At 52.7% G+C, this 25,683-nt stretch overlaps 2 protein-coding genes across 3 annotated transcripts; both read right to left on the bottom strand.

Annotated features, from left to right (window-relative positions):
- Nucleotides 1-1,660: 1,660 nt before the first annotated feature.
- Nucleotides 1,661-7,798, bottom strand: PRPH (peripherin). Of its 2 annotated transcripts, none has more exons than XM_005611142.4 (9): nucleotides 4,607-7,798; nucleotides 4,142-4,202; nucleotides 3,861-3,956; nucleotides 3,308-3,475; nucleotides 3,080-3,205; nucleotides 2,780-3,000; nucleotides 2,626-2,675; nucleotides 2,312-2,385; nucleotides 1,661-2,057 (listed from the first exon to the last, which is right to left on the bottom strand). In XM_005611142.4, the coding sequence occupies exons 1-9, from the start codon at nucleotides 5,146-5,148 to the stop codon at nucleotides 1,989-1,991; spliced, it is 1,407 nt and encodes a 468-aa protein (XP_005611199.1). In that variant the 5' UTR covers nucleotides 5,149-7,798; the 3' UTR covers nucleotides 1,661-1,988. The 2 variants fall into 2 exon arrangements, with proteins under 2 accessions (XP_005611199.1, XP_001504235.1); XM_001504185.5 differs by having other exon boundaries at nucleotides 1,661-2,054.
- Nucleotides 7,799-17,285: 9,487 nt separating this feature from the next.
- LOC100051901 (tubulin alpha-1C chain) lies at nucleotides 17,286-24,428 on the bottom strand. The gene is made up of 4 exons (XM_001504181.5): nucleotides 24,094-24,428; nucleotides 20,695-20,917; nucleotides 20,405-20,553; nucleotides 17,286-18,371 (listed from the first exon to the last, which is right to left on the bottom strand). The coding sequence occupies exons 1-4, from the start codon at nucleotides 24,094-24,096 to the stop codon at nucleotides 17,397-17,399; spliced, it is 1,350 nt and encodes a 449-aa protein (XP_001504231.1). The 5' UTR covers nucleotides 24,097-24,428; the 3' UTR covers nucleotides 17,286-17,396.
- Between the last annotated feature and the right edge of the window lie 1,255 nt (nucleotides 24,429-25,683).

Raw genomic sequence — 25,683 nt, 5'->3', positions numbered from 1 at the left:
ATTTTTTTTTAAATAAATGAGGTGATATGTTACTTGTAGCAGAAAAGCATCCTGATAGATTCAGCATCTCAAAATATCACACCCAAACTCCAGACCTGTGGATCCAACTGCCCGGCGGCCCTTCCTCTCAGCTGTTCCACGGCATCTCACACTCAGTAAGTCTAAAACTGACTGTTGTCTTGGGCCCTCACCCCTCCCTGCTCCAATCTCCCTCGTTTCTGTGAAAGTTCCCACCATCTGCCTGGTTGATCAAACCCAAAACTTGGCTGGTCTTGCCCTTCCCCTCACACTGCCAATCTCTGCTTAGGTGCTGCAGATTTCACCCCCTGAACGTTTCTCAAATCCGTCCTCTTCTCTGCCCACCATCATCTCACATGTTTCATGGCAACAGCTTCCGAACTGCTCCTCCATCTCCTTCTAATCGTTTCTGCACACCACAGCCAGCTGACCTTTCCAAAATGCAGGTCTGAATTCTTCACCCTCTTGATTAAAACCCTCAAGTCTCCTTCCCTTTTCTTTAGGCTAAATCTCTTAATATGGCATATAAGGCCCTCATTTCATCTTTCCAGCCTCAACACCATTCTTTCCTTTCTATTCTCTCCAGCATCATAGAACAACTTTCACTTTCCAAACTCCCTCCCTCTTACCTCCCACCTGATTTACCTGCCTGGAAAGCCCTCCTCCTCGCCCAGCTCACCTGACTGACCCCCGCTCATCCTTCAGGGCCCCGTGTGAGGGCGCCTCCTTGGGGAAGCCATCCCTACCATGCAAGGCTGCGTGCGTTAGGGGCTCCTCTTCATGCTCCCACCACACCGTCTCCTTATCCTGGTCATAGCACTCGTCGCCAAGTGGAATTCTCCACAGATTTGTCTATCTCTGCCACCCCAGGTTGTGACCCCCTTGGGAGCAGGGCTCCTGGCTTACTCCCTGCACCTAGCTCCATAATTGAGTGAAGAAGATCATTTTAAATTCAAAAGTAGACTTGGACTTGAAGGCAAGAGTAGGATGGAGCGGAGTTGAGGGCCAGCATAGAAGCAGACATTTTCAAGCAGGGGGAGGAGTGGTGGCAGCAGAATCTGATTTGCCGACTAAGAGTGTTGAATCGGTTTAGGTGGGTGGCAGGGCAAGGCCAGGGGAAAGAGACCATTGATGTAGATAATGTAACCCAGGCAAGAGATGATCGTGGCCTGGACTAGGGTGGTGGCAGTGGGGATGGAGAGAACCAGACAGAGTTTAGAAGTAGAATTAACAGAATGGGGGGGGGGGTGAAGGAAAGAAAGGGGTAGAAGATGAAGTGAGTTCTAATTTGGGCGACAGAGGTCCTCGTGGTGCCTCCTTCTAGAGCGAGGAATCCAGAAGGAAGAACCTGATTGCAGATGGTGGAGAGGGAGATGACGAGCTGTTTTGGACACATTGAGTTTGAGTGGCCTTTGGGACACCCAGCAGGCAGCGGGACACTCAGGGCTACAGATGGGGAAAAGAAGAAAAGAAAAGAACAGAGAGGTAGGAGAAAAACCAGAAGAGTAGATGGGAGTCATAGGTGCTGAGATCGTGGGAGCCAGAAAAGAAATGACTTGAGACAAGGGGAAAATACTGCTGAGTTTCCTCCCCATCTGGGTTGGCATCCCCACTTCCAGAGACACAAATGCACTGGACAGGGTTCTCTTGACAGCAGTTTTATTTGATTCAAAAGTGACACTCAGATGCTGGCCCACGCATGATCATGGGGTCATGTCAGGGGCACACTAGTCCTAGGGATCATTGGCGTCTTACCAGGATGAGAAAAGGGGTACATATAGATCATGTCTATGTGTCAGGGCAGGGACAGGCCCAGCTACAGCTGCTGGGTAGGGCTTGGCCAGGGAAGGGGTGACTGGTGTCATCCCCAAGACACATGCAGAGGGAGAGGAGACTAATTCAGGACTGGCGTCAGGGTTCAGGCTTAGAGGAGGCCTAGGGAAGGGTCAGGGAGCTCTGGACCAACGGGTTCAGTAGCTGTGAGTAGAAGACTTGTCCAGCTCACTACGCTGCTCCTTCTGGGACTCTGTCACCACCTGCTGGGGGCAAGGCATGTGAAGGGCACAAACCATTCAGCACCACCCTCCTTCCAGCTCCTTTGGGGCACTGTGTCCCCCTCCCTGGCATAACCAGCTGAGCCTCCAGTCTCTCCATCCACCTTCTCTACCTCCCTCTCTCCCTCCCACCCCAAGAACCACTAACCTACAATACCCTAACGTCAGCTGCAGCCTGGCTGGGGCTCAGAAATAATATGGGAAACGATAGGGTCCCGGGCTCAAGTGACCCATCTTACCTCCCCATTCCGGGTCTCAATGGTCTTGATGAGAACCATCTTCCGGCTGTCCTGGGGAGGTTCCACCTCAGGCACTGGAAAAAGCACAATGAGGCGTGGAAGGGAGAAGGCTTGGGTTTTCTCACTCTGTCTTAGAGAGGAAGGGATAGGAGGGGAGGGGAGGACCAGGGCATGAGGAGCAGGAGCGAGTGTAGACCAGGGCTCAGTAGTTCTAGGAGAGAAACGATCTCTGAGCTGAGCCATAGCAAGAGTCAGGTCAGGGCAGAAGTGGACAAGGGGCCGGGCAGGTTGGAAGCCAGGCGTGGGGGACTCACCAGTCGTCTTTATACTTAAGGATGCAAAGGAATGGACTGGCACGGAGATCCTGCGAGCGAAGCAAGTGGTCGGCGACTCGGCCCGGGCCCCTAGCCTTCCCACTACGCCGTCCCAACCACGCCCTACCCACCTCCCAGCAGCCCCGCCCCTCACCGGCTCTCCTCGCCCTCCAGCAGCTTCCGGTAGGTGGCGATCTCGATGTCCAGGGCCATCTTGACGTTGAGGAGCTCCTGGTACTCGCGCAGGTGCCGCGCCATCTCCTCCTTTAGCTGCCGCAGCTCTTCCTCGAGGCGCGCGGCGCCCGCCTGGTACCCCCCGGCCTCCAGGGCAAACTGCTCCTCCAGCTCCCGCAGCTGTCTGAGCAGCGCCTCGTTCTGGGGGAAGAGGGGGTCAGTGGGGGAACAGTCTTCATCGTCCAGCCCTCCGGGCCCGGGCGCGCAGCCTGGTACTCACGGTGCCGCGCAGCCCGTCCACCTCGCACGTCAGGCTCTGGATCTGGCGTCGGGACTCGTTCATCTCCTGCTTGGCCTGGCGCAGGGCCTCGTGGTTCCGGTTGGCAGCGTCGGACAGGTCCGCATACTGCGGGGTGGGGGGGCAACCCGGCTGTGAGAGGACCGGACGCGCCCTCCTCGCAGCACCCCACCCTCCCAGGACCTCCCAGACCCTCCTGGGCTCTCGTACCTTGGACTTGTACCACTCCTCTGCCTCCTGCAGGTTCTTCGCCGCGATGCTCTCGTACTGCGCTCGGATGTCCCTCAGCGCCGCCGTCAGCTCCGGCTTCACGGTCGCCTCCACCTCGACCTGCTGCACCTGCTGGCTCTCCACGCTCACCTGCAGGTCTCGCAGCTCCTGCCGCCCAGGGCAACCAGACGTCGAGTTCCCGGGGCAGATGCCATGTGGGCCGCGCAGTTCGCGCACAGAAAAGAGAAGAAACACTTGAGTGAGAACAGAAGGGGGCGCCAGGGAGTGCGGCGCGTGTAGGACTGCTCGCCCGCGCCCCGCCAGCGCCGAGCCAGCCGCCAGGTTACGCTGCTGGCCACCAGGTGGCGCAGGGGTGGGAGTCAAACCACCTGTAGATGGGGGTTGAGGGGCTGCGTCTACCCAGCAAATCTCGCTTCTCTTCCTCAGGGCGATTTCTCCGCTCCACCCGCCAGTCTCCTCCAGAGCTTGTCCCCCAGCTCCCAGGAGACCACCTCCAACTTCCGAAGCCTTCCCTGACCGCGGGTCCACGCACCTCCTCGTGCAGCTTCTTGAGGAACTCAATCTCATCCATCAGAGACTCAATCTTGCGCTCTAACTCCAGGCGGGACAGGGTGGCGTCGTCCACGTCCTTCACGGGGTGGCAGTGAGGATTCAAGAGCAGGGAGGGGCTGCTCAGGCCGAGGAAGGGCCAGCCCCTCCCTGTCGGCCTCTGGAGGCATTTGGTCGTCTCCCTGTGCCCACAGATGCCACCCTGGATCCGCAGGCTGGGGATAGGGGAGGGAAGGCGGAGCACGACATGGGGCCTGGGCTCACCTTGCGAAAGAGCACGAGGTTGTGCTCCGCGTCCTCCCGCTTGCGCGTCTCCTCCTCCAGCCTGGCGGGAAGAGTGAGCAGAGGCTGAGCTGCTGGGTGGCCGCCAGCTCTCAGAGGGGCGCCCCCCAGGATCTGGGCTCGAGGCTGCTGCTGCCCAGGACTCTGAGGAGGGGTCTTGAGGCTGCCTGATGGAATTGCCCCCGTTTTCTCTCTAACAGGCTGGGAGCGAGATGGAGCCCCTTTATATACAGGGAGGGGTCCCTTTCTCGCCTCCCCAGAGACTCAGTCAAGTGGTAGAGGGAGGGCGGGGGGGGGGGGGGGCTTGGAGCCCGCGGGCGAGGATGCTGCCTGCACCCGCTCGGGTTGGCAAGGGGAGCCACTCCTTCGGGCGCTGGTGGGGACGGGAGGGGAGGGAGGAGCAGCTGCCTCGACGGCCACCGCCCAGCCCGGGCCCTGCCCCCTGACCTCTGCTTGAGCGCCGCCAGATCCTCCGCCAGCCCGTCGCGCTCCACCTGCACCCGGTCGCGCTCGCGGCCCAGCAGCTCCAGCTCCCTCCGCAGCTCGCGCAGCTCCTGCTGGCACAGCTGGTCGGCGCGCGCCTGCTCCTGGCCGCGGGCCTGGCTCAGCTCCCCGCGCAAGGCCGCGTTCTGCTGCTCCAGGAAGCGCACCTTCTCGATGAAGTTGGCGAAGCGGTCGTTGAGCTCCTGCAGCTCTTGCTTCTCGTTGCTGCGCGTGGCCAGGAACTCCTGGTTGAGAGCCTCGGCCATGGAGAAGTCGAGGCGCTCCGAGGGCAAGCGCAGGAGAGCGCCCGCGCCCGCCCGCGGACCGCGGAAGCTGCCCAAGCGCACGGAGGAGCTGGGCGACGCGGAGCCCAGCAAGCGGCTGCTCGAGAAGCGGGAGCTGGACGAGTAGGAGAAGGCCCCAGGGGACAGGGAGGGCGGTGGCCCGAAGGTGCGGCGGTATGAGGTGGAACTGACGCTGGCCCGGAGGCCCGACGGGTGGCTCATGGCGGCCGAGGATGGGCAGTCACCGCTGGCAGGGCTGGTCCAGAGCTGGGAAGGAGCCGCAGACCCAGACCGCTGCGAGGCGGCTTTATAGCTAGCCCTGCGGGCTCAGGGGGGGCACGGGCAGCTCCTCCCACTGGCCTGATGGCGGGGCTATGTGGGGAGGGGGACGCCCCACCCCTGCGGAGCAGCAGAAGCACCGCACCCTCCCTCCCGGGTTGCTGGCGCCCTGCCTGCTTGATTCCCCCTGTTGTTGGCTGGGAAGAAAGCAGGGATGACGACCACAGACGGGTCGGGGCCGGGGCTCAGCGCCTTCCTGCAAAGCATCCAGCGCAGGAGCCTAGAATGTGAGGGCCTGACTGGAGCTGGGGTCCCTGCCTGAAAGAGCTGGTAAAAATTGGGGGATAGGAGGACTGGAGGTTACAGGGCAGGCTTCGGGCACATCAGTAGGGAGGAGGTGGCCCAGATGGATGGAGAGTTGTCTTGGTTTAGGCCCAAGAGCCTGTGCCTCCACTTGTCCCCTGAAGGCTAGGCTCTGCCTTCACCTGCTGTCAGCTACCCTCTCCATCGCCACACCCAGGGCGAGATGGGGGGCAGGAGGGCAGAGGCAGCTGAGGGGGTGGGGAAGGGCTGATCTCTCCGTAATCCCCAGGGCCCTGTGGAGGGCTGTTGCCTGGCGCCGGCTCTGCTGCTAATGGACTGGCCCTTTCCCCTCCCCCTCTCCTGGACATTTGGCCAGGGGGTTGCCTGCTGATGTCTCAGCCTTAAAGACACAGCTCCCAAACCTGGACCTTCACCCGACCTCAACAGGGTGGGCACATGGGAGGGGTCTGAGGGTGACTGGGCCCAGCTCTGGGTCCCACTTGGGAAGGTCTGTGCCCTGCCAGGGGCTGAGCCGAGTGAGCTGGTTATACGCTGTCTGGCTTTACTGGACTTTTCCCTTCCCCCAACCAACTGCTGCTCAGTCACGGGCCTTACAGGAACCAGGGTGATTCCTGAGGTAGGAAGGGGAGGGGGCTGAGGAGTGGCAGCTGCTGCCAAGGCTGAGAGATGGAGGGACTGGCAGGAACCGGTTTCTACTATTGAGGAGTTACAGGTACCCAGGGATGGGTAGGGCTGGATGGGGAAGAGATGGGGACGGAGAAGGTGTCCATCCCCAACGGTCCAGGGACTGAAAGAGGAGAGAGAAGGCCACAGGACAGGTCCACAAGCCCATGCACACAGATGCATAGGTACACCTATGTGTACACACACACACACACACACAACCACATATCCCTTCCTACCCTCCCCCACCCGGGAGTTAGCGGAAGTCTAATGTCTGGCCTTTGCGTGTCAAACGGCTTCCAGAACACAGGCACAGGCTGCCCAGGACTGGACAGGGGCAGCTCGGATGGTCTGCAGGAGCCGGGGTGCTGAGGCCTGTTGGGTTTTCCAGAAGCCATGGGGCTGCTGCTGCCGGGGACTCCAGGGCTCTCCAGCAGGGACAGGCGGACCTGTCCCTGAGGACGAGAGCTGGGCGACTGGGGATGCCTGTTTGGAAGTCCGGCTGGATCTCTGGCTGAGGGGGTGAGGAGGGCGGCTCCCTGGCCGGCCAGCTCCTCGGCATTGCAGGGCAGAGGAGCCTCCCCCGCTTTGTGCGGCCTCTGAGATGGGCCAACGCCCACGGCTCACTTCCCTACCGCCTTCATCTCTCCAGGCCCCTCCTTCCTTCCGGGCCATTAGTCTCTCCCTGCACAGCTGCCAGGTCCTTCTCCTTGATGGGTCTGGTTTGGTTGCCAGGGGAATGGGAAGAAGGAGGACAGGAGAGAAGGGATGGGATGGATAAGCCAGGACTTGTCCCCCCTAACTCCCGGGATGGTGGAGGGGGAGGGTCCTGCCTAGGCTGTGGGTGGGGGGCTTGACAGGTGTAAGAGAGGGCTGGGGAAAGCTTGGTGCTTTCTGCCACAGCTCTGGGCTTCTGAGCTCCAGCTGCCATTGGCCTAGAGCCCCAGGGACCCCAGCCGAGGCCCTGCCCGGCCCCTGCCTGCTGTCCTCCAGAAGCAAACTGGGAGTTTGAGCTGGTGCCACACACGAAGAGGCAGGCAAGTCCTGTGGAGGACCAGCTCAGGCCCTGTCTTTATAGGAGCTGCTGGTAATCCTGGGCCTTTGAGAGTGGAGGCCCCTGCCTGGGCCTGGGGAGTTCCAGGTGGGGTGTCCCCCCCCCTCCCTGTTTAAGCTCCCAGCTCCCAGCCCAGATGCCCCAGAGGGCAGGGGACCAGGGCCTGCTCAGCAGGGCTCTGGGAGCTGTGGAGGGAGTTAGGCTGGGGCTGGGAGTGGGGGGACCAGGCCTGCTGGCAAGGCAGAGACTCCCCCCCTTACTCAGAAAGAGCCAGGCCTGGCAGATCTGGGGGCTGGAAGAAGGATAGGAAAGGGTCATGGTTGGGAGCCAGGGCTCTGGCATCCAGCTGCGGAGCTTCCCGTCTGACTCCAAAACTCTCTATTGTATGAATTTAGGCTCATTACTGTGTCCTTCCATGTCCTTCAGTAAAAGGGGGTAATTGTAGCTTCTGCCTCATAGTGTTGTTGGGAGGATTAAATGGATAAATACGTGTAAAATACTTAGGACACACATAACAAAGGCTGAAAATATAAGCTAATTTTTTTATTATCCCTACTATATTATTGTTGTTGTTATTAATTTCCAGCTCCCGAGTGCAGTGAGGAGCTGGACCGCTTTTGGATTGTCCTCACTAGTGGCTGAGAGTAGTGCTGGACCCAGGGTGGAAGGGGGCAGGGACCTCCCGGCTGATGGAGGGAGGGGAAGCTGGCCGCATCCTTTCTCTGTCCTGGGCAAATAGTGTATCAATCAAGACATGCACTCTGGACGGACGGCCTGGGTGCCAGCACGGCCCCTCAGCTTAGTTAGCGGGATGCTCCGGGTTTGGTAGAGGGATTTAGCCTCCATTCACCCCATTTTCTTTATCCATAAGTGGGGATGATAATAACAGTATCATAGAACTGGAGGATTGAATGAGTTACAAGATGTGAAGCACTTCGTGTGTGGCACACAGTCCACCCGTAGAAGGATTGGCCACTGTTAATATTGCCCCTCCTCCTCTGCCGCCCCGGCTGCTCTGGTGAAGACTTGGAGAGAAATGACAATTGGACACATTCGGAGGTTTGCCAGGCAGGTGAGCATTGAATTTTAGGTTATTGACAAGAGTGCTACCAGATGACGGGCCACAGACTCAAAGCTGGATGAGGAGGGGTGTGTGGGCAAGAGAGGGTGGGAGATTGGCAGAGTAAAGACTGGATTCTTGATAGGATTCCAAGGGCATTTCTAAGGGAGTGGGATTTGAGGCTAAGGTGGAATGGAGGGAAAGGTCATGGGAGACGAGATCAGGCTGCCACGGGCACTTACTTGCTGTGTGACCCTGGGCAAGTTACTTGTCCTCTCTGAGCCTCAGTTTCTTGGTCTACAAAACAGGGATGATGACACCTCCTCTCAGGGGTGTTGTGAGATTTAATAATAGTACTATTTAGTAATAGTACTATTACTATTCCCATTTTACAGTTGAATAAACTGAGGCACAGAGAGTTTTGGCAACTTGCCCAAGGTCACACACATAGTAAACCAGTAATATGTTTACATGTTTCCTCCCCACTCCTCCGGATAATATGATCAGGTCTTATTTGCCTTTGTGTTGGTGGTGTCTAGCACAGGACCCAGGTCAGATAAATGTTGGTTAAACTGGAGGCAACCCTGAGGCACTTAAAAAAAATCTTTCCCATGGTTGTCAGTCTGGAAAATATAGAGATATATTGCTGCCACCTTCTGGCAAGAAGTTGGAATGACATGTCTGCAGTCTGAACACATCTGCGACTCAAGGCTCATGAAAGGTTGGAATTTGGGAGGTGCTTCAAAATTAGTTATTATGACCACCTTTTTACAGATGAGGAGTATTATCATAGGGTGTGTGAAATAGAAAAGCATCACTAGTATTAGGAGTTCATAGCCCTGATTTCATTCTTCCCCTGGACGCTAGGAGCCTCCTCTGTCCCCCCAGAAGCCAAAAGCCAGAGAAGGAGGCAAAATCCGCCCCCAACACCACCACCCCAACTGTGTCCACAATCTCCAGTCTTGCCCTCATTATAACATCGCAACTCCATCTGCCTGCCTGACCCTTCCAACCAGCTACACGTCAAGTGGAGAACCGGAGAGTAGCTTACAGCCACAGAATGCTAAGTGAATCTCCCTTCTCATGGTGTGGCCTGGGGACCTGACTCAGAGTCACCCGCGGGCCTGTTAAAAGGCAGATCCCAGTGCTCCACTCAGATCTTCTGACTCTGTAGAATCTGCATTTTAACAGACTTCCTACATGATTTTTAATGCACATGAAAATTTGAGGATACCTGGATTAAGATTCTTTTTTTTAAATTGTCCATCTTTTCCCCATTTTATTTCGAAGATTTTCAAAGCCAGAGGACAGTTGAAAAAATGCTCCTATGAACACTAATACACCCTTCTCCCAGATTTACTGATTGTTGATATTTTGCCACAATTCCTTTGAAAGTCAGTTTCAGACATCATGATATTTCACCGCTAAATACCTCAGCACGCACCTCCTAAGAACAAGGACACTTTCCTACATAACCACAGTAGTATTAATGCACTCAAGAAATTTAACATTGGTACAACATTCTCTCATACACAGTCCGTATTGAAATCCCCCAACTGTCCCAATAATGCCTTCATAGCTATCTCCCCCGAAATCCAGGATTATGTTCAGTTGTCCCCTAGCAGAGACAGGAGCCAGAGCACAGGGGTGAGGCTGGGATGAGTTTGGCAGGTTTGAGGAATTGGAGACAGCGGGTGAGGTGGGCGGGGAGGAGAGAGGGAAAGGTGAGCTTAGAGGAGTGGACGGAGTCAGAGCATGTGGGGCTTTGTAAATCAGAGTACAGAGCTGATGGCTTATTTTAAATGCCATGAGAAGCCATTGGAGGGTTTTAAGCAGGAGAATGACTTGGTCTGATTTATGACTTTAAAAGGTCAATCTGAAGACAATTTCAGAATTGGGACCGTCTATAAGACAATGATTCCTAGACTCTTTAAGAAGTCAATGTCTTTTTTTGTGTGCGTGTGAGGAATATTGGCCCTGAGCTAATATCTGTGCCAATCTTCTTCTATTTTGTATGTGAGATGCTGCCACAGTGTGGCATGAAGAGCAGTGTGTAGGTCTGTGCCCAGGATCTGAACCCGTGAACCCTGGGCCACTGAAGCAGAGTTTGCGAACTTAACCACTATACCACTGGGCCAGCCCCTCACTTCTTTTTAAATATAATGCAAATCACTGGGAAAAATAATGAAACATTTCCCCTTCCCCATATTGTAAGATCATATATTAGAGAACAATGAAGCCTCAGTGAGGACAGCCTGACTAGGGCCGAAGAGGGGAAGCTGTGGGAGTCCTAAGTAGGTGGGTCTGGTTTATGGAGGGTGGGAAAGCCTGGCAGAGGTGTTTACACTTGAGATGTCTCATGTTCAAGGAAAGAGCACCTCACCCAAACCGAGAAACCTGGTCCCAGGCTGGGGCCAGCCACTGGGCTTTCTTTCCTCACTGGTAAAATGAAGAGGTTGGATGAAATCATTTCTGACATTCTTTCCAGGCACAGAGATTGTTGAGTAGGGCACTGGGTCATAACAGGAGCTTTTATTTATTTTTTTGAAGATTGGCACCTGAGCTAACATCTGTGGCCAATCTTCCCTTTTTTCCCCCTTCTCCTCCCCGAAGCCCCCCAGTGCGTAGTTGTATATTCTAGTTGTGGGTCCTTCTGGCTGTGCTATGTGGAACGCTTCCTCAGCATGGCCTCATGAGCAGTGCCACGTCTGTGCCCAGGATCCAAACTGGTGAAACCCTGAGCTGCTGAAGCGGAGCGTGTGAACTCAACCACTCGGCCATGGGGCCGGCCCCAGAAGCATTCATTAAAGGTCATGGTGGGTCTCAGAGCACCGCCCCCAAGGAGCTGTAAGCTCTTCCTTCACGGGGTGATGCTCCAAGATCCTCCGGGTGGAATGAGCAGCAGTCCCTATGCAGAGAGGGGCAGGGGAGGGGGAGGCAGGGCAACTGGTCTCGGGGTGGTGCCCGAGCTGGAACATACACAGGACGTCATCCGCAGCTGAAGGGTCCATTTGCAGAGCAGCCCATGGCCAGGTAGTCTATGGAGGGCAGTGGCTTCATCCCCCACCCCCAACTCTGTTTACTGGGGTTGCCCAAGAGAAGGTGCAGACTTTATGCAGGCCCACTTGGCAGACTCCCTCCCTCCACACACCTTCCACGCACCCCTCAGCCTGGAATCCCAGAAAGTTAGAGCCCCTGGGAAACTCTGGGATCACTCAGGCCTCCTAGTCCCCATTTTCCTAATGAAATGCTGAGATGGGAGGCAGTCCTGACAATTCCATGGGCTGTGAGGACATTTAGCCCTGGCTCTGGCCCCTGCTAGAGGAGCCCTGGTCACCCCTCCCTACCCCGGCAGGGGCTTGAGCACATGTATGTGCCTGAGATGAGGAAGGACGGGGGCTCCTGCCCATCAGGCCAGCTGCCAAGAGGCTCTTTTCTGGAATTGTGACACTCTGCCATCCATCTCACCCCACCTCCTGCAGGGAGAGGCCAGGAAGAGCTGAACAGACAGGTTCAGAGTCCGAGGCCCTACAATCTGCCCTGCCTGCCCTCTGCCTGCCGGTCTCGCAGGTGCTCATGACACCTGGGCCCACTGGCTGTGAGCATCCAGCTTCTGGAGCCCATGGATCTCCCAGCCAGCGAGGGCCGACTGTCAGTGTCTGTTAGACGTTCCCTCCCTCTCCGGGGGCATTCTCTCTGCACACACTGCTGTGCTGGCCCCAGGCTGGAGGGAAGGGAGTTGATGGAGGAATTGGAGGTGGGGAAGGGGGGAGATGCATGGGAGAGAGAGGGGAGGGAGAAATGGAAGCGGAGGGAGGAGCGATGAGGGCAGGGGTAGAAAGGAGAGAAGGGAGAAAGAGTAGAGGAAACTGCACGGGCCAGAAAAGGAGAACAAGCCTCTCAGGGACCCAAGGACCAGCACCCCCCAACAGGGAACCACCAGTTGAGTGATCCCTCTTCACACCCTGGAGCCTCCAGAATCTGCTCCCGTCCTTGTCCCAAGACTTCCCCGGCACCAACCCCTTGTCTCCAAGGGCAGCTCAAAGCTCTCTAGATTTGGGGCTGCCCTGGGCTCAGGCCCCTTCTGGCTAGGCTTCCGGGGAAGAGATGACTTCCAGAGTGGGCCTGCTTGCTCGACCATACCTCTGCAGGTCAGACCAGGGCTCCATCACAGTTACATATCAAAGGGAAGAAGGTACACTCTTCAGGCCTCTGTGTGCTTTCAATTTATGGTTTAAGTTCGGCCAAGTCTCCTGGAAAGACTGAAAGGAAAAAGCAGATCAGTTTGGTTGACCTGAAACTGCAGGGAGAGGAAGGCCAAAAACTGAGGATAGGAAGGAGAGAATGGAGTCTTTGCTCTCCCAGGGCAATGTTTGCACGGGAAAGGAAGTTATACAGTTCTCAATAGGTCTTAATTGTTTTCTTATTATTTTCCTAAAAGTTTCTATGGCATAAGGCTCTTATATGAGTTAGAATGGTTTTGGCAGGAAGCAATGGAAGACCCTACTCAAAATGTCCCAAACAATAAGGGGATTTATAATCCCACATAATAAAAAACCCAGGGGCAGAGAAGTTACAGGGCTGGTTAATTCAAAGGCTCAACATCCTAGCAAGGACCCAGGTTCTCCGCATCTTTCTGCTCTGTCATGCTCAGAGCATCAGCTTTTGTCCTAACGTTTGTCCCCTCGTGGTCATAAGATGGCTGCAGCCACTTCAAGTATCAGGTGCTCACAAAATAATGTCAAAGGTTCCAGAGAGGAAATGCTTTCCCTTCGTTTCTTTTTAAGAGCAAGGAAATTTTTCCCTGGAACATCTTCTCCCCAACCCCCACCAGCAGACATGATCTCACCTCTCATTTCCATAATTGCATCACATGCTGGTTCCATTAACCAATCCCCGCCAGAGAACTGGAATTACCTGGATCAGCGAGGACTAAGACTCACCCTAGGGGTGGAGGGGCCCAGCCTCCCCCTGCCCAACGCCTGAGCACTACTGGGCTGCGCTGGCAGGTAGAACAACCCACGGGGATGGCTTGGGGTAGCGACGCAACATGTGACAGCCTCTTCTGACATGTGGCATATACTGCCTTGAGTTTGCCTGTGTGATCTGTCTCTGCAGACTGAGGGGGACAAAAAAGCTAAACAAATTCCCTATAGTACCCAACACAGGGGCTTGCACCAAATAGGTTTTCCAAAAATAATGAATTAAACTTAAAAACTGAAATGGCTGTTAAAATAGTATAGTTGGACATGATTACCTTTGCCAGGGGCATTTCAGTATCGGTTTACTGCCAGGCTAGACATCTCCTGTGAGTCGATGAGATATTTGATAAGAGCAGAGTGTGGGGAAGGAAGGAGGGGCAGCAGTGGGATGGTATTTAATATTTATCCCCCCGCCCAGTGGATTAAACTAATTTGAGAATGTAGACAAAACTCTTGCGTAATTAGGAAAGCTTTATATTCTGTTCTTATTTTTAAAAGAGAGAGAGAGAGAAAGTCTTCTGGTGTGAGATAAGTGGTTAAAAGTATTTTCTATCTTATGACTAGAAGAGACGTCTCTAGGTCTGTGAGGGTCATCGCTGCTGAGTATTTCTCCTGCTGCAGATTCCGACGGACTGTGAGAGAAGAAAGAACTGTTGTCCCAGAACCTGCTCAGGGCTGACAAACTCAGGGACACCAGGCTCTTGGAATGAACGGGGCAGTGACAGGCTAATGAGATGTCAGCAGAGGGGACTTTCTGCACAGGGCTGAAGGTGGGAACCTCTCCCAGCCCCACAACCCCAACACATCAGGTCTATTCTCTCTACACCTTCTGCTGCCCTGGGTCTCCTAGACAGCTGCCCTGGCATCAGGCTCTAGGAGCCATCTCTGCCAGCTTCACCTTGTGGCCTTGGCTGACACGAGCTGACCATCCTGGCCCCTTGTGCTTAGGGGTGCGATGCTCCAGGTGTGAGCTGTCCTGTCTGCACTGTGGCTGGTGTCTTGTCAGCAGGAGTCCAGGCAGGTGGTAGCAGCTACTCTGCAAGGACACCATAAATCTATGAGCTGAGAATTGATTCAGAGTTCAGACAGAGGCCTGGACAAAAACGCTCCTCACTAGGGAAGCCACAGGCTTGGATAGGGCGGACCAGCTGGCTTTGCCCATCTGGACCAGCATGCTGCCTCCCGGGCCCAGGAATGAGGCTCCTGGGAGATGATCTGACAATGAATGGTATAACGAGATCTCCCTTCTGTGGTGGTGGCTCCATCCAGTGGTCCACGCAAGGGCTGGCCCCTGTGGGCCTCCTGCCTGACATGGCCCGGGACGTGGCCCTTCTTCCCCAGGATGGAAAGGCTGCCAGGTGCGGCGACGACTTCCTCTGGTGCTCCTTGGAGGCTGCTCGGTAGAATGGAGTGAGCACAGGCTTTGGAGTCAGAGTTCTGGGGTCAAATTTCAATTTGCCCACTTGCTCTGTAGCCTTAGGCTGGACACTTAATCTCTCCACGCTTCAACTTCCCCAGCTGTGGAAATGGATACAATAGCATCACCTCGCAGGGTGTTGTGGAGATCAAGAAACACCCAAGACATGAAAGCCCCCATTCCTCCCACAACCCCACTCAGGGCTGCCACACACACCTTCCGCAAGTTGGAGGCCTGAAGACAGAGCCATTTGCCAGCTGCTTCCCAAACACTCAGGATGGCAGGTAGACAGGACAGCACAGCAGCCCCTCACAGCCAGTTTCTCCTTCTCACCCCAGCTCACAGCAGCTCTGCCTGCGCCCCGGGGCCCTCAGTGGCCGGCAGCCTCCATAGGGTGGAAGATGGTCGCTCCAGTCAGGTCAAGTGAGGGCAGCCTAAGCGCTCTGTCTGCTGAGCCAGAATCTGGGGCCACAGCCAGTCTCAGAGCCTGCAGCCGCTTAGGCTTTCTCCATTTATCCCCATCAAGCATCCGCAGCATCAGTGATGGCTGCAGTTCTGAGTCCAGACTTTCCATTTGCGCTCAAGGGCAGATCAGATGATTGTCAGCCACAAAGCAGTGACCTAGACCTTGGGGTCTGTTTGTTTTTGCTGCAGGCTAACTTCTATTCCCTCCCTGGCTATAACACAGGAGGGGAAAATCATCGCTGCAAGGACAGATCCCTCCCCAGCCACCGGCACTTTGCTCTTCCAATTCCCCAGGCTCCGTTCTACTGGAATATTTTTTCTCAGCTAAACTCTTCTCTCACCTTCTTTCACCCCCACACTGTTGCAGCTGCTTAAATGTTTCCAATCTTTTTTTGCACATTTTGGCACACGTAGAAAATGATTCGCCTGTAAGGCTTACTGAGGTAGTTGGAGGGGGCCGGTCCTGGCCGGGGTGACTGGCCCAGGGGCTCCAGGCTCTCCAGGTTCCACCAGGCTGTTCTGGTGGCTGAGGGATTATACCCAGGAGCCCCTGAATCCCATTCTCAGGGCACCCTGCTTGGGAAAGGCTGGCTCAGAGAATGGACCTCTCAGGTATCGTGGTTTCTCTGCTCCTTCTCACACGTGAGGGTCCTCTTTCTTCCAAAGCTCACACTGTGGCAATCAGCAGATCTCCTAAGTTGGGAAGGTCTCCAGGTGTCCCTCTGGTGGCTGGACTGGCAGACTTCTCAAAGGTTCATTTTCATCCCAGATGCCCCCAAGCTCAGGCTGCAGGAGGAACCTGGCCCATCTGATAAGTAACATTAACTGGCTTTATACTCAAGGATGGGGCTGTCTGGACCTTGCCCTGAAAGACATAAGACCTTGGTTGCTCTAGTGATGAATGTTGTAAGATGCTCCTGAGCACAAGCTGAAGCAGCTCAGGTGGGAAGCAGTGCCGTGCTGTGCTCACAGATAGAACGTGCACATTTTTAGATGCTCGCCTCAAAGAGTAAGGGGGCAGAGGTGAGCAGTGGCTAAGGGGTGAAAACACCAGTGGGAGAAGAGAGTTAACTGAGCACCATCGGAATAAGCTCAGTCACGGAGCAAAGGTGAACCGTCGGCAGCTCTGTACCCACCATCTCCTGTCTTGCCTTTGGCATTCCCATCCTGCCAGCACCCAAGCACCAGAATTGGTTCCTCCCTTCTGCGTGAGGCCTGGCCCTTTGGTCATCCTTGTCCTTTCCCATTGCTCAGTTTAACCTTATAGGCCACCTGAGTACCAGTCACCAAGCCTTCCAGCCACCCATATTCCTGCCTTCTTCCCCCACCAAAACCTCAGAGCTCCCTCCTGCCCCGCTAAGAACCACACTGCTTCCAACAGGTGCTTCAAAGAGTCCAAATTAGGCAACTCTTCTCCGATCTTTCCTACACACACGTCACTCTTCAATTTTCCTCACACCTCCCGTACTTCAAACGTTCCCCATGACATACCCTTGGGTCAAGTACCAACACTGTAACAACCTGTGACTATTGGAATTTTCTCTCAGCCAGCTCCACTTTCTCCAAGCAGTAACTTCCTAAAGTATAATCTTGCCATTGTAGGTTTTGACTAAGTATGGAATAAATCAGCACAATTCTAAGCCCTCGCCACGTGACTCTAGTATTTCATGAAATACTGACAGCAACAGTTCTGGCAGTCTGGCTGGTTCCTTTAATTTTGGGTCCACCATTTATTAGCTATGTCACCTAGCCCCTTGCTACTCCATGTAGTGTGGTCACAGCAGACCGAGAGCATCAGCTGGAAGCTGGTTAAAAAACGCAATTATCTGAAGCCCCACCTCAGACCTAGATTTGCACCTGCATTTTAATATCTACAGAGGATTCACATCCACACTCAAGTGTGAGAAGCATTGGCCCAACCTGAGCCTGTTACCTCACTTACAAAATGATTTCATCAATTGTCCATGAAACAGACACACCTTTGTACAGTACAGAGAAGCCACCTGAAATGTCGATCAAATGATCAGGTGGATCCTCTGCCAGCCTCCTCCATCCCTAATTGGCCTAGATTAAGCAGGGCAAGTGTTTACTGTGATACAGAAGCCAGCTTCACACTGAAAACAGAAACATCACTTTTATTGACAAGTTAGGACCACAACAGGCAGCTTCACAGAACAGAAATAAGACACTTCCAAGACAACAGAGTGTAACACTGCAGCAGACTGGTTAATACTCTTCACCTTCATCCTCTCCCTCGGCACTATCTGCTCCAACCTCCTCATAATCCTTCTCAAGGGCAGCCATGTCCTCACGGGCCTCAGAAAACTCTCCCTCCTCCATGCCCTCACCCACGTACCAGTGTACAAAGGCACGCTTGGCATACATCAGGTCAAACTTGTGGTCCAGGCGAGCCCAGGCCTCAGCAACGGCTGTGGTGTTGCTCAGCATGCACACAGCTCGCTGTACTTTGGCCAGGTCTCCACCAGGGACCACAGTGGGAGGCTGGTAATTAATGCCAACTTTGAAGCCAGTGGGGCACCAATCCACAAACTGGATGGTACGCTTGGTCTTGATGGTGGCAATGGCAGCATTGACATCTTTGGGAACCACGTCACCACGGTACAACAGGCAACAAGCCATGTATTTACCATGGCGAGGGTCACATTTCACCATCTGGTTGGTTGGGTCAAAGCAAGCATTGGTGATCTCTGCTACAGTAAGCTGCTCATGGTAGGCTTTCTCAGCAGAGATGACAGGGGCATATGTGGCCAGAGGGAAGTGGATGCGGGGATAGGGCACCAGGTTGGTCTGGAATTCTGTCAGGTCAACATTGAGGGCTCCATCAAATCTGAGGGAAGCAGTGATGGAGGACACAATCTGGCTAATAAGGCGGTTAAGGTTAGTGTAGGTTGGGCGCTCAATATCGAGGTTTCTACGACAGATGTCATAGATGGCCTCATTGTCTACCATGAAGGCACAATCAGAGTGCTCCAGGGTGGTGTGGGTGGTGAGGATGGAGTTGTAGGGCTCAACTACAGCTGTGGAAACCTGGGGGGCTGGGTAAATGGAGAACTCCAGCTTGGACTTCTTGCCATAATCGACAGAGAGACGTTCCATCAGCAGGGAGGTGAACCCAGAACCAGTTCCCCCTCCAAAGCTGTGGAAAACCAGGAAGCCCTGAAGACCTGTGCACTGGTCGGCCTGCAAAAGAAAAGAGAGTCTTCTTAATTTTAGCCTCGGTGAAAGCTGCAATGACTTCTTTGAATCCTAGTAACACTGATTAACATTTTAAAAAATCTTCTGTATTTGCTGAGAAAGCAGTCATGAAGAGCTTCTAAGTGCTAAGTGATTCAGAGAAACTTTTCACAATCAGCTCCTTGGGGTGAAAATCTGCTAAAAGGATATTTTAAAATGAACTATTTTCATTTCCACAGGTAGAGGAATCATGAGTTCTGGAAGGGATGCGGGGCTCAAGTTTTGGTGACCAGGAGGGCAACCTCTGGTGCCCTCACTGTGATCGCAGAGCAAGGGCAACTTCTTATCAGTTGGAGAGCCACCAAGGGCCAGACTGGGACCACAAGCCCCGTACAACGATGTTGTAGGAAGATTTGGCGGCTGCTTTCCAGGCTGGAATACGACAGAATAGCTTAATTCCAAGGCCCTGCTGCTGGAGACGGGCTGGGCTGGATCTGGCTCTCCCAGTTCCTTGCTGAGTGACGTTGACCAAAGTCATTTCTCAATCTCAATTTTCATTTATCGAATGAGAAGAGTAACCTACCTCAGGTTGCTGAGAATTAAACGAGTACTTGGCCGGTGTTTGCCACAGTAAGCACTACTTACCAGAAAGCCTATTCATCTTGGGAAAGGCGATTTACTGTCACCGTTCCATGAGGCCTTCTGTCACTGGGCTTTCCGACTGAGCTATTCTGGTTAACAAACTGCTACTCTACAAAAGGACGATTTTAACCTTCAAATGAAGTATTCTGATGGCAACCCTCACTTTTCAAAGGTGCTCAGAGATTTGTGGACCTTCTCTACCAACCCTCAGTTCACTTCTCCTGTGAGTCCATACTCTGAGAAGAATGTAGGGGGCAATCAAGCCCGCTAAGCCTCATGTGGACGCAGGAACACCACCAAGAACAAATACAATGGTTCTCGTAGTTAATGAACTTCACTCCAGAACCCCCAATGGCTGTTACTAGGTTTATTTGCCCCTAAAGGCAGGTCCTGATTTCCAAGTCAGAGTGTGTAGCTGAAGCTTGACTTGCAAACACAGGAACCATCAATCCAATTTTGCTGGTAAGACTATGATAAATATCTGGAAAAGTATGAAGCCATGAATGATGCAAAGCCATTCTTTTTAGAATAGACAGTTGTGGCTGGGTTTAGTATAATGTGATTTCCCCAGCAAGGTACTCCACCCAAAGCTTCATTCTCTACTTTTGGTTAATTACTTACAAACTGCCCACATGCCTCAGGAGCCAAGAGTCATCTGATTGCCAGACTCTTAATTAGAATGATGCAAACAGAACACTTATCAACTTTATTGATGTGAGTGAGTATAGTTGCCCAAGATTTTTCTGCCACGGGGCCAGCTCCCACTGCCCTGTGCTCTGCTGGGAAAGTAAATGCATGCCTTCCTAGTTTCAAGGACTGACACTTGTTTCTGAGCTCCCTTGACTCCACTTTCAACATTCTTGGGAGTTTCCAGAGTCGGCTGTTTCTAGTCAGTGTTATACTAGCTTCTTGTGCTTTGAACTTTCTGTATTAACATAAGGCACCAGTCCAGATTTTTTTTATGAGCTTAATCAGTTACATGTCAGAGTCAGCCACCTACTCACGCAGTGTGACTAAGATGACCTAAAAAGGATGTCTCAGCTTGAAGCAGGGAAGCTGTCTGATTAATATGAGCATGGATGTTTAATGGTCTCATACATCAGTAGCATTGTTAAAGCTCCGTGGTTCTCACCTTGACTCCAGGTAAACTGCCCTGACTGAATTAGCAATTGCCCAAACCTGCCTTGTAAGACACAGCAATAGGCAACAGAATACTTACCACCCCTGCCCTACATAGTTGTCCTATAACCCAGGACCATCTGGTTTAGAAGTCCAGTTACTTAGTGAGCAGTCTAAGGCTCATTTTACTGTGCAAAGAATGATTTTTATAGTTGGGTCTCTTGTAAAAGTGGAAGACAAAACTCTCACCCCTACTTTAAATAAAGTACTGTGTTTACCAGCTTCCGAATTCGGTCCAAGACGAGGTCGATGATCTCCTTGCCAATGGTGTAGTGCCCACGGGCATAGTTATTGGCAGCATCTTCCTTGCCTGTGATGAGCTGCTCAGGGTGGAAGAGCTGGCGGTAGGTGCCAGTGCGAACTTCATCTGGAAGAGGAAGACAAAGCAGCCACCCATCACTAACCACCTGCACAAGCCTGCCCAACCCCAGGGCATCAAGGGAGCCCCAGGGCAGACCTCCTGTCCCAGACCCCTGGGATCTCACTCGGGTTAGTGTGGTCAACTCACCAATGACCGTGGGTTCCAGGTCTACAAACACTGCCCTGGGCACGTGCTTGCCAGCGCCGGTCTCACTGAAGAAGGTGTTGAAGGAGTCATCTCCTCCCCCAATGGTCTTGTCACTTGGCATCTGGCCATCGGGCTGGATGCCGTGTTCCAGGCAGTAGAGCTCCCAGCAGGCATTGCCGATCTGGACACCAGCCTGGCCAACGTGGATGGAGATGCACTCACGCTGTGGATGTGGAAGAAAGGAAAATGTCAGAATATGACACATCAGATGGAACATTTAGGAATGATTCACACCTAAATGACTAATTAACCTCTGGGATAGATGATCATGCCTCTGGAGGCCACTCCTACCCAGGGACTATTTCACAAGCAACCTTCTTTGTTGAAGACTAATTCAGAGAAAACGCTTTGAAAAACCAAAGATATGCTAGGTAAGACCAGAAACCAGATCCTGGCTTTGTAGCCACATTAGATATTCAAGGTCAGGTTTCTACCATTTTAGAATGACATAAGCTGTTCTATAGCCATACATTTTCTCCAGTGCCTGGGAAATATGCCTGCTGATTCCCCCAAGGCATGCAAAACTCCCCCTTCCAGCTCTGATTCATACTGTGAGATTGTGTACCTTCTGAGTTCATTCTGGCCCCTCTTTAATCCTATTCTTTCAAAGACAAGAGCTTCTCCCTCTTCCTTTAAAACCAGCTTAAACCAGCAGACGAAAGCCATGTGACTCACGGAGAAAATACCAGATAAGCAGCAGTTAGCTGTATTTTAAAAACTGTGGTCAGAGGCAGCTTTTTAACCCCTTAGCAGAATTTAATCTTAAGGAAGAACATTTTCCCTTCACTATCAACACATCTGGGGGAGGTGCTGGTAGCAACACACGGAAAGAAAAGCTAGGACTAAGAGTTCAAGAAATTAGCACTTTCCTAGGAAAATGTACATATATCTCAGGCACTGTGGAAAGTCTGGTTTCAAGAACTGGATGATAACGAGAAAATGTTTGTTTTCCTTTACTTGCTGAACAAGGTCATTTATAAGTTATCAAACGCATTCCTGCTTAGTAAAATAAGGCAACAGACCTAGACTCTATACCCTCAGACTCAAGAGGAAAACAAGAGTGTTTACTGTATTTCATCACGAGCCAGATTAGCTACTTTGGAGACCGGCAGAGGACTTTCAAAATATCAACTCCAAACATCTCCCACTACATCTTCCCCGAGTAAGAGGGTTTCAAGGTTTATATAGCTAATAGAAAATTAGTTAAAGAAAATTCAACACAGCTGAGATCTCAAAGGGCCTCCTTTCATAACCTGAGATAACAACCCCAGTTGCTCACACCTTTGTCTTCTAGTCCCCTCCTCCCCACCTCCGCTCCATGAGACAATCATGGTCTCCTGTTCGCATCAGCAAACTCAGCAGTACTTGCGTCTACTCGCCCGGCTCAAGGGCTGTGGGAGACAGGGGAGCTGCTTGTCCTAATGAACCCATGACTAGTACCATTGCATCATGTTTACCTTTAACTGGACTTTGGAAATTCCAAGGCCTGAGAAAACTGGAGAGAACCAGTGATCTGGCCACAAGAACCCCACGCCCAAGAAGACAAAGTATCCAACAGAAGATCCTCTCATTCTCAGGAAACGCTTCTTCCACTGAAGCCTTTTGAGCCCCAAACCTCTTCATTGTGCAGAAGTCTAAACTGCTTTCTCCTATAGACTGTGGCCTCTTAGTAGATGAAGTAAGACACAGGTGATGGAGGCACCTAACCTAGCTTTAACTGGATGAGCTGCCGCTGTCTTGTGTAAAACCTATTAATCTAACCAGCATTTGCCTAAATAGGTCTGCTGCTCTCCTGCCCTTTAAACAGTCCACTGCTTTCTGAATCACACTTTTTTTTGTTTTTTTTTTTAATTTATTTATTTTTATTAATGTTATGATAGATTACAAGCTTGTGAGATTTCAGTTGTACATTTTTGTTAGTCATGTTGTGGGTACACCACTTCCCCCTCCGTACCCTCCCCCCACCCCCCCTTTTCCCTGGTAACCACCGATCAGATCTCCTTCTCAATATACTAATTTCCACCTATGAGTGGAGTCATATAGAGATCGTCTTTCTCTGACTGACTTATTTCGCTTAACATAATGCCCTCTGAATCACACTTTTAACAGTATCTTTTTTTTTTTAAAGCCTTGATGACATTTTATTTTTCGTTAATTGCATTCTTAAATTTTCTTTTGCTTAGGTCATGCACATCCGGAAACTGCTTCAGAAAATGGATCGTCCAAATGGTCTTTATCCAAATTATTTGAACCCAAGAACAGGTCGCTGGGGTCAGTGTAAGTGTTTCTAGTATAACTGATACTTTTTTAACAGTATCTTTTTGGGCTTGCTTGGTGAAAAGCTGTCAAGCAAGTTGTTACAGTCAGACACACTTGATAACGTTGGTGGTCTCTGAAAAGGGTAACTGGTGGACTATTCACTGTATTCCTTTTTTAAGATACTAAGAATACATTGTCAGTACTAATTTACTCTGTGGTTTTATAAGAAAATATCCATTTAGAGATTTGTTTTTAAAAACTTGACTCAAGGGACAGGCCCAAGGCACAGTGGTTAGTTCGTGCTCTGCTTAGGCGGCTGGGTTCGCCGATTTGGATCCCAGGGTGAATCTGCACACCACTCATCAAACCACGCTGTGGGGGCAATTGGCACATATGTTAGCTCAGGGCCAATCTTCCTCACCAAAAAAACAAAACAAAAACAAGTAGAAAGCTTTAACTATAAACACCTCACTAAATTAACTCTAGAAATGCAGGATTAGACAACGTGGCAGTTAATAATTCCCTTCCGAGGAGGAGCCTGCCTGCATTTTCCAGGTGTATTCGTGCAATTGAAAGCTCTCCCCAGAGCCGGCCACAGGTGACTCAGCAGCGAGTCACAGGGCGCTGGAGAGGGGGCGCCAGGAAGTGCCTGCACCTTCCGCGCGGGAGGGCACGAGGTGCTCCAGGGGTCTAGGGTGTAAGGCAGTGGGAAGGCGAGGCCATTAGGGGAAATGGAGGGGAGGGATTTTTAGTTTCCACAAGTCCTTGGGGACCAATATGAAGGCTCCCTGGCCTGCTTTGGGCGGTGGCGGGCCCTGGGGCGATGCCCCCTCACTAAGATCACTAAGACCCCTCATTAAGAGTAAGAGGGCTTTCCACGTCCCACCGAGAGCAGTGCCCAGGCCGCGTCTTCGAGCCCCAAGAGGGGTGTGCGCGGTGAAATCGGCTTTCCCAGCCCGCCCACCAGAAGCCAGTCTGCCGGGAGGCGTCCAGGACGCGGCGCCACGTGCAACCCGGGTCCTGCCGCCCCTTCGGACTGCGTGCTCCGCCGCCACGCCACCGCCGGGGGACCGCACTCACCATGACTGAGACTCCTAGGGCTCCGAGGGGCTGCAGGAAGCTAGGGGGCGGCGAGAAGGCTCTCCCACTAACAGACTACCAAGGAGTCCGGGGGAGAAGTAGTGGGGCCGAGCGGCCCCGAGGGACCTTATATACCCCTTCCCGGCCACGTGTCCGGAGGGCGGGCACCGGTCCCCGCCGCCCCGCCTCCGAGCTGCGCGGCCCGGGGCCAGTCACCCGGCCGCACCCGGCCCGCGGGAGAGCAGGGGCGCGCGGCGCTGATTGGTGGGTTCAAAAGTTCAAACCAAACTCTTCGGAAAGAGCAGAACTAAGCAGGGGAGGAGACGTCCTGGGGTGGGGAAGAGGGAGGAGACGGCGACTGGAGCGAGGAGGAAGGCGGAGCGTCCGCACCGTCCTCGGTGGGTGCGGAGGGGCGTCAGGTGGGCAAAGCCTGGGCGGGGACAGGCGCCAGGTACACGGGGCTGCGGCCGGAGCCCCGGGGTCCCGGCCCCTCGAGGGTCCCCGCCCACAGCTCCCTACATGTCCGGCCTGCTAGCCGCCCGGCCGCTGCCGCCTCGCCTCGCCTCCCCTCGCCTCCGCCGCTGAGAGAGAGGGCCTGGTGCCCCATTCCAGGTCTTAATTACCACCCACCGGCCTGAAGCCCTTCTTCTCACCTTTTTTCGGTTGCTTTTCTTTACTTGTTTTTCCTACCTCCTTGTAAATGAACCTTTTGGTTCCTAACAACAGTCTCCTTCCAGTTGGTGCAAAAGCAGTTTTTTTCAGTTCCTTATAATAACACTTCCATGTTTTGATTGCTTAACGTGCAGAGTAGTTGGTTTTTCACACCAATCACATTTTATCCGTGCGACAAACCCTGTGAGTTATCCTTATTTTACAGATGAGGCAACCAGGGCTGAGAGGAATTAAACTAGTGGGAAGTCACACAGCTGGAGCGGCGGAGCTGCCCCTAGGCCCTCACAGCCTCGTACCGCCTCGGACCGCCTCATGCTAGATACACCGCTCCCACCAGCCCTGCAACGGTTTATTTCTCAGAAACATCCTTTATTTCAGTTGTTCTTTCTCCGCAACTTCATCATGCTATCTTAGTTCTTAAATTCCTTAACCATCTCTGGGTGATAAAGTTTATAGCAATATTCGGAGAACAAAAGTGACCGCTATACACAATAGAAGTTACAGGGCTTTTTCCTGAAGAAAGAAAAGGCGGGATGAAAGCAAAAATGGGTTTTGGATATAGAATAGGCAGAATTCAAGATACTCTCCAACTCACGCACACAAAAGGGATGCTATGGAAATATGTGCAGAGGTTCCTTCTCTGATTGCAAGTCCTAGTTCCTTCATAAAATGCTTATGGAGCTCCTATTGTGTGGCAGGATATTCTGAAATTTGGAATAACTAGCATCTTAGTCTGCTGCTAAATATTTTAGTCTTAATTAGTAGAGCTTTCCAGCTTTGTAATTTATTCCACAGATGTATTTAGCACAGTTTCTAGGTGCTTGGGAATATGTATGTGAACAAAACTGAAGATCTCTGCCTCATGGAGCATATGTTCTAGAGGGGGAAAGGGAAGAAAGACAAACAATGAACACACTA

The sequence above is a fragment of the Equus caballus genome, chromosome 6 (assembly GCF_041296265.1).
Source record: "Equus caballus isolate H_3958 breed thoroughbred chromosome 6, TB-T2T, whole genome shotgun sequence".
In the NCBI taxonomy this organism is placed as follows: Eukaryota; Metazoa; Chordata; class Mammalia; order Perissodactyla; family Equidae; genus Equus; species Equus caballus.
The sequence above is the reverse complement of the archived record's forward strand: the minus strand, read 5'-3'. Positions and strand labels throughout refer to the sequence as shown.

Excerpts from the sequence above, each read along its gene's own strand:
- PRPH (XM_005611142.4), bottom strand. The coding sequence starts at position 5,148 with ATGAGCCACCCGTCGGGCCTCCGGGCCAGCGTCAGTTCCACCTCATAC. Across the intron at positions 4,203-4,606 it reads CTGGCGGCGCTCAAGCAGAG|GCTGGAGGAGGAGACGCGCA; the intron begins GTCAGGGGGCAG and ends TCTTCCCGCCAG. Across the intron at positions 2,386-2,625 it reads CTTAAGTATAAAGACGACTG|TGCCTGAGGTGGAACCTCCC; the intron begins GTGAGTCCCCCA and ends TGCTTTTTCCAG.
- LOC100051901 (XM_001504181.5), bottom strand. Across the intron at positions 20,554-20,694 it reads CCTGGAACCCACGGTCATTG|ATGAAGTTCGCACTGGCACC; the intron begins GTGAGTTGACCA and ends TTCCTCTTCCAG. Across the intron at positions 18,372-20,404 it reads TGGACCGAATTCGGAAGCTG|GCCGACCAGTGCACAGGTCT; the intron begins GTAAACACAGTA and ends TTTCTTTTGCAG.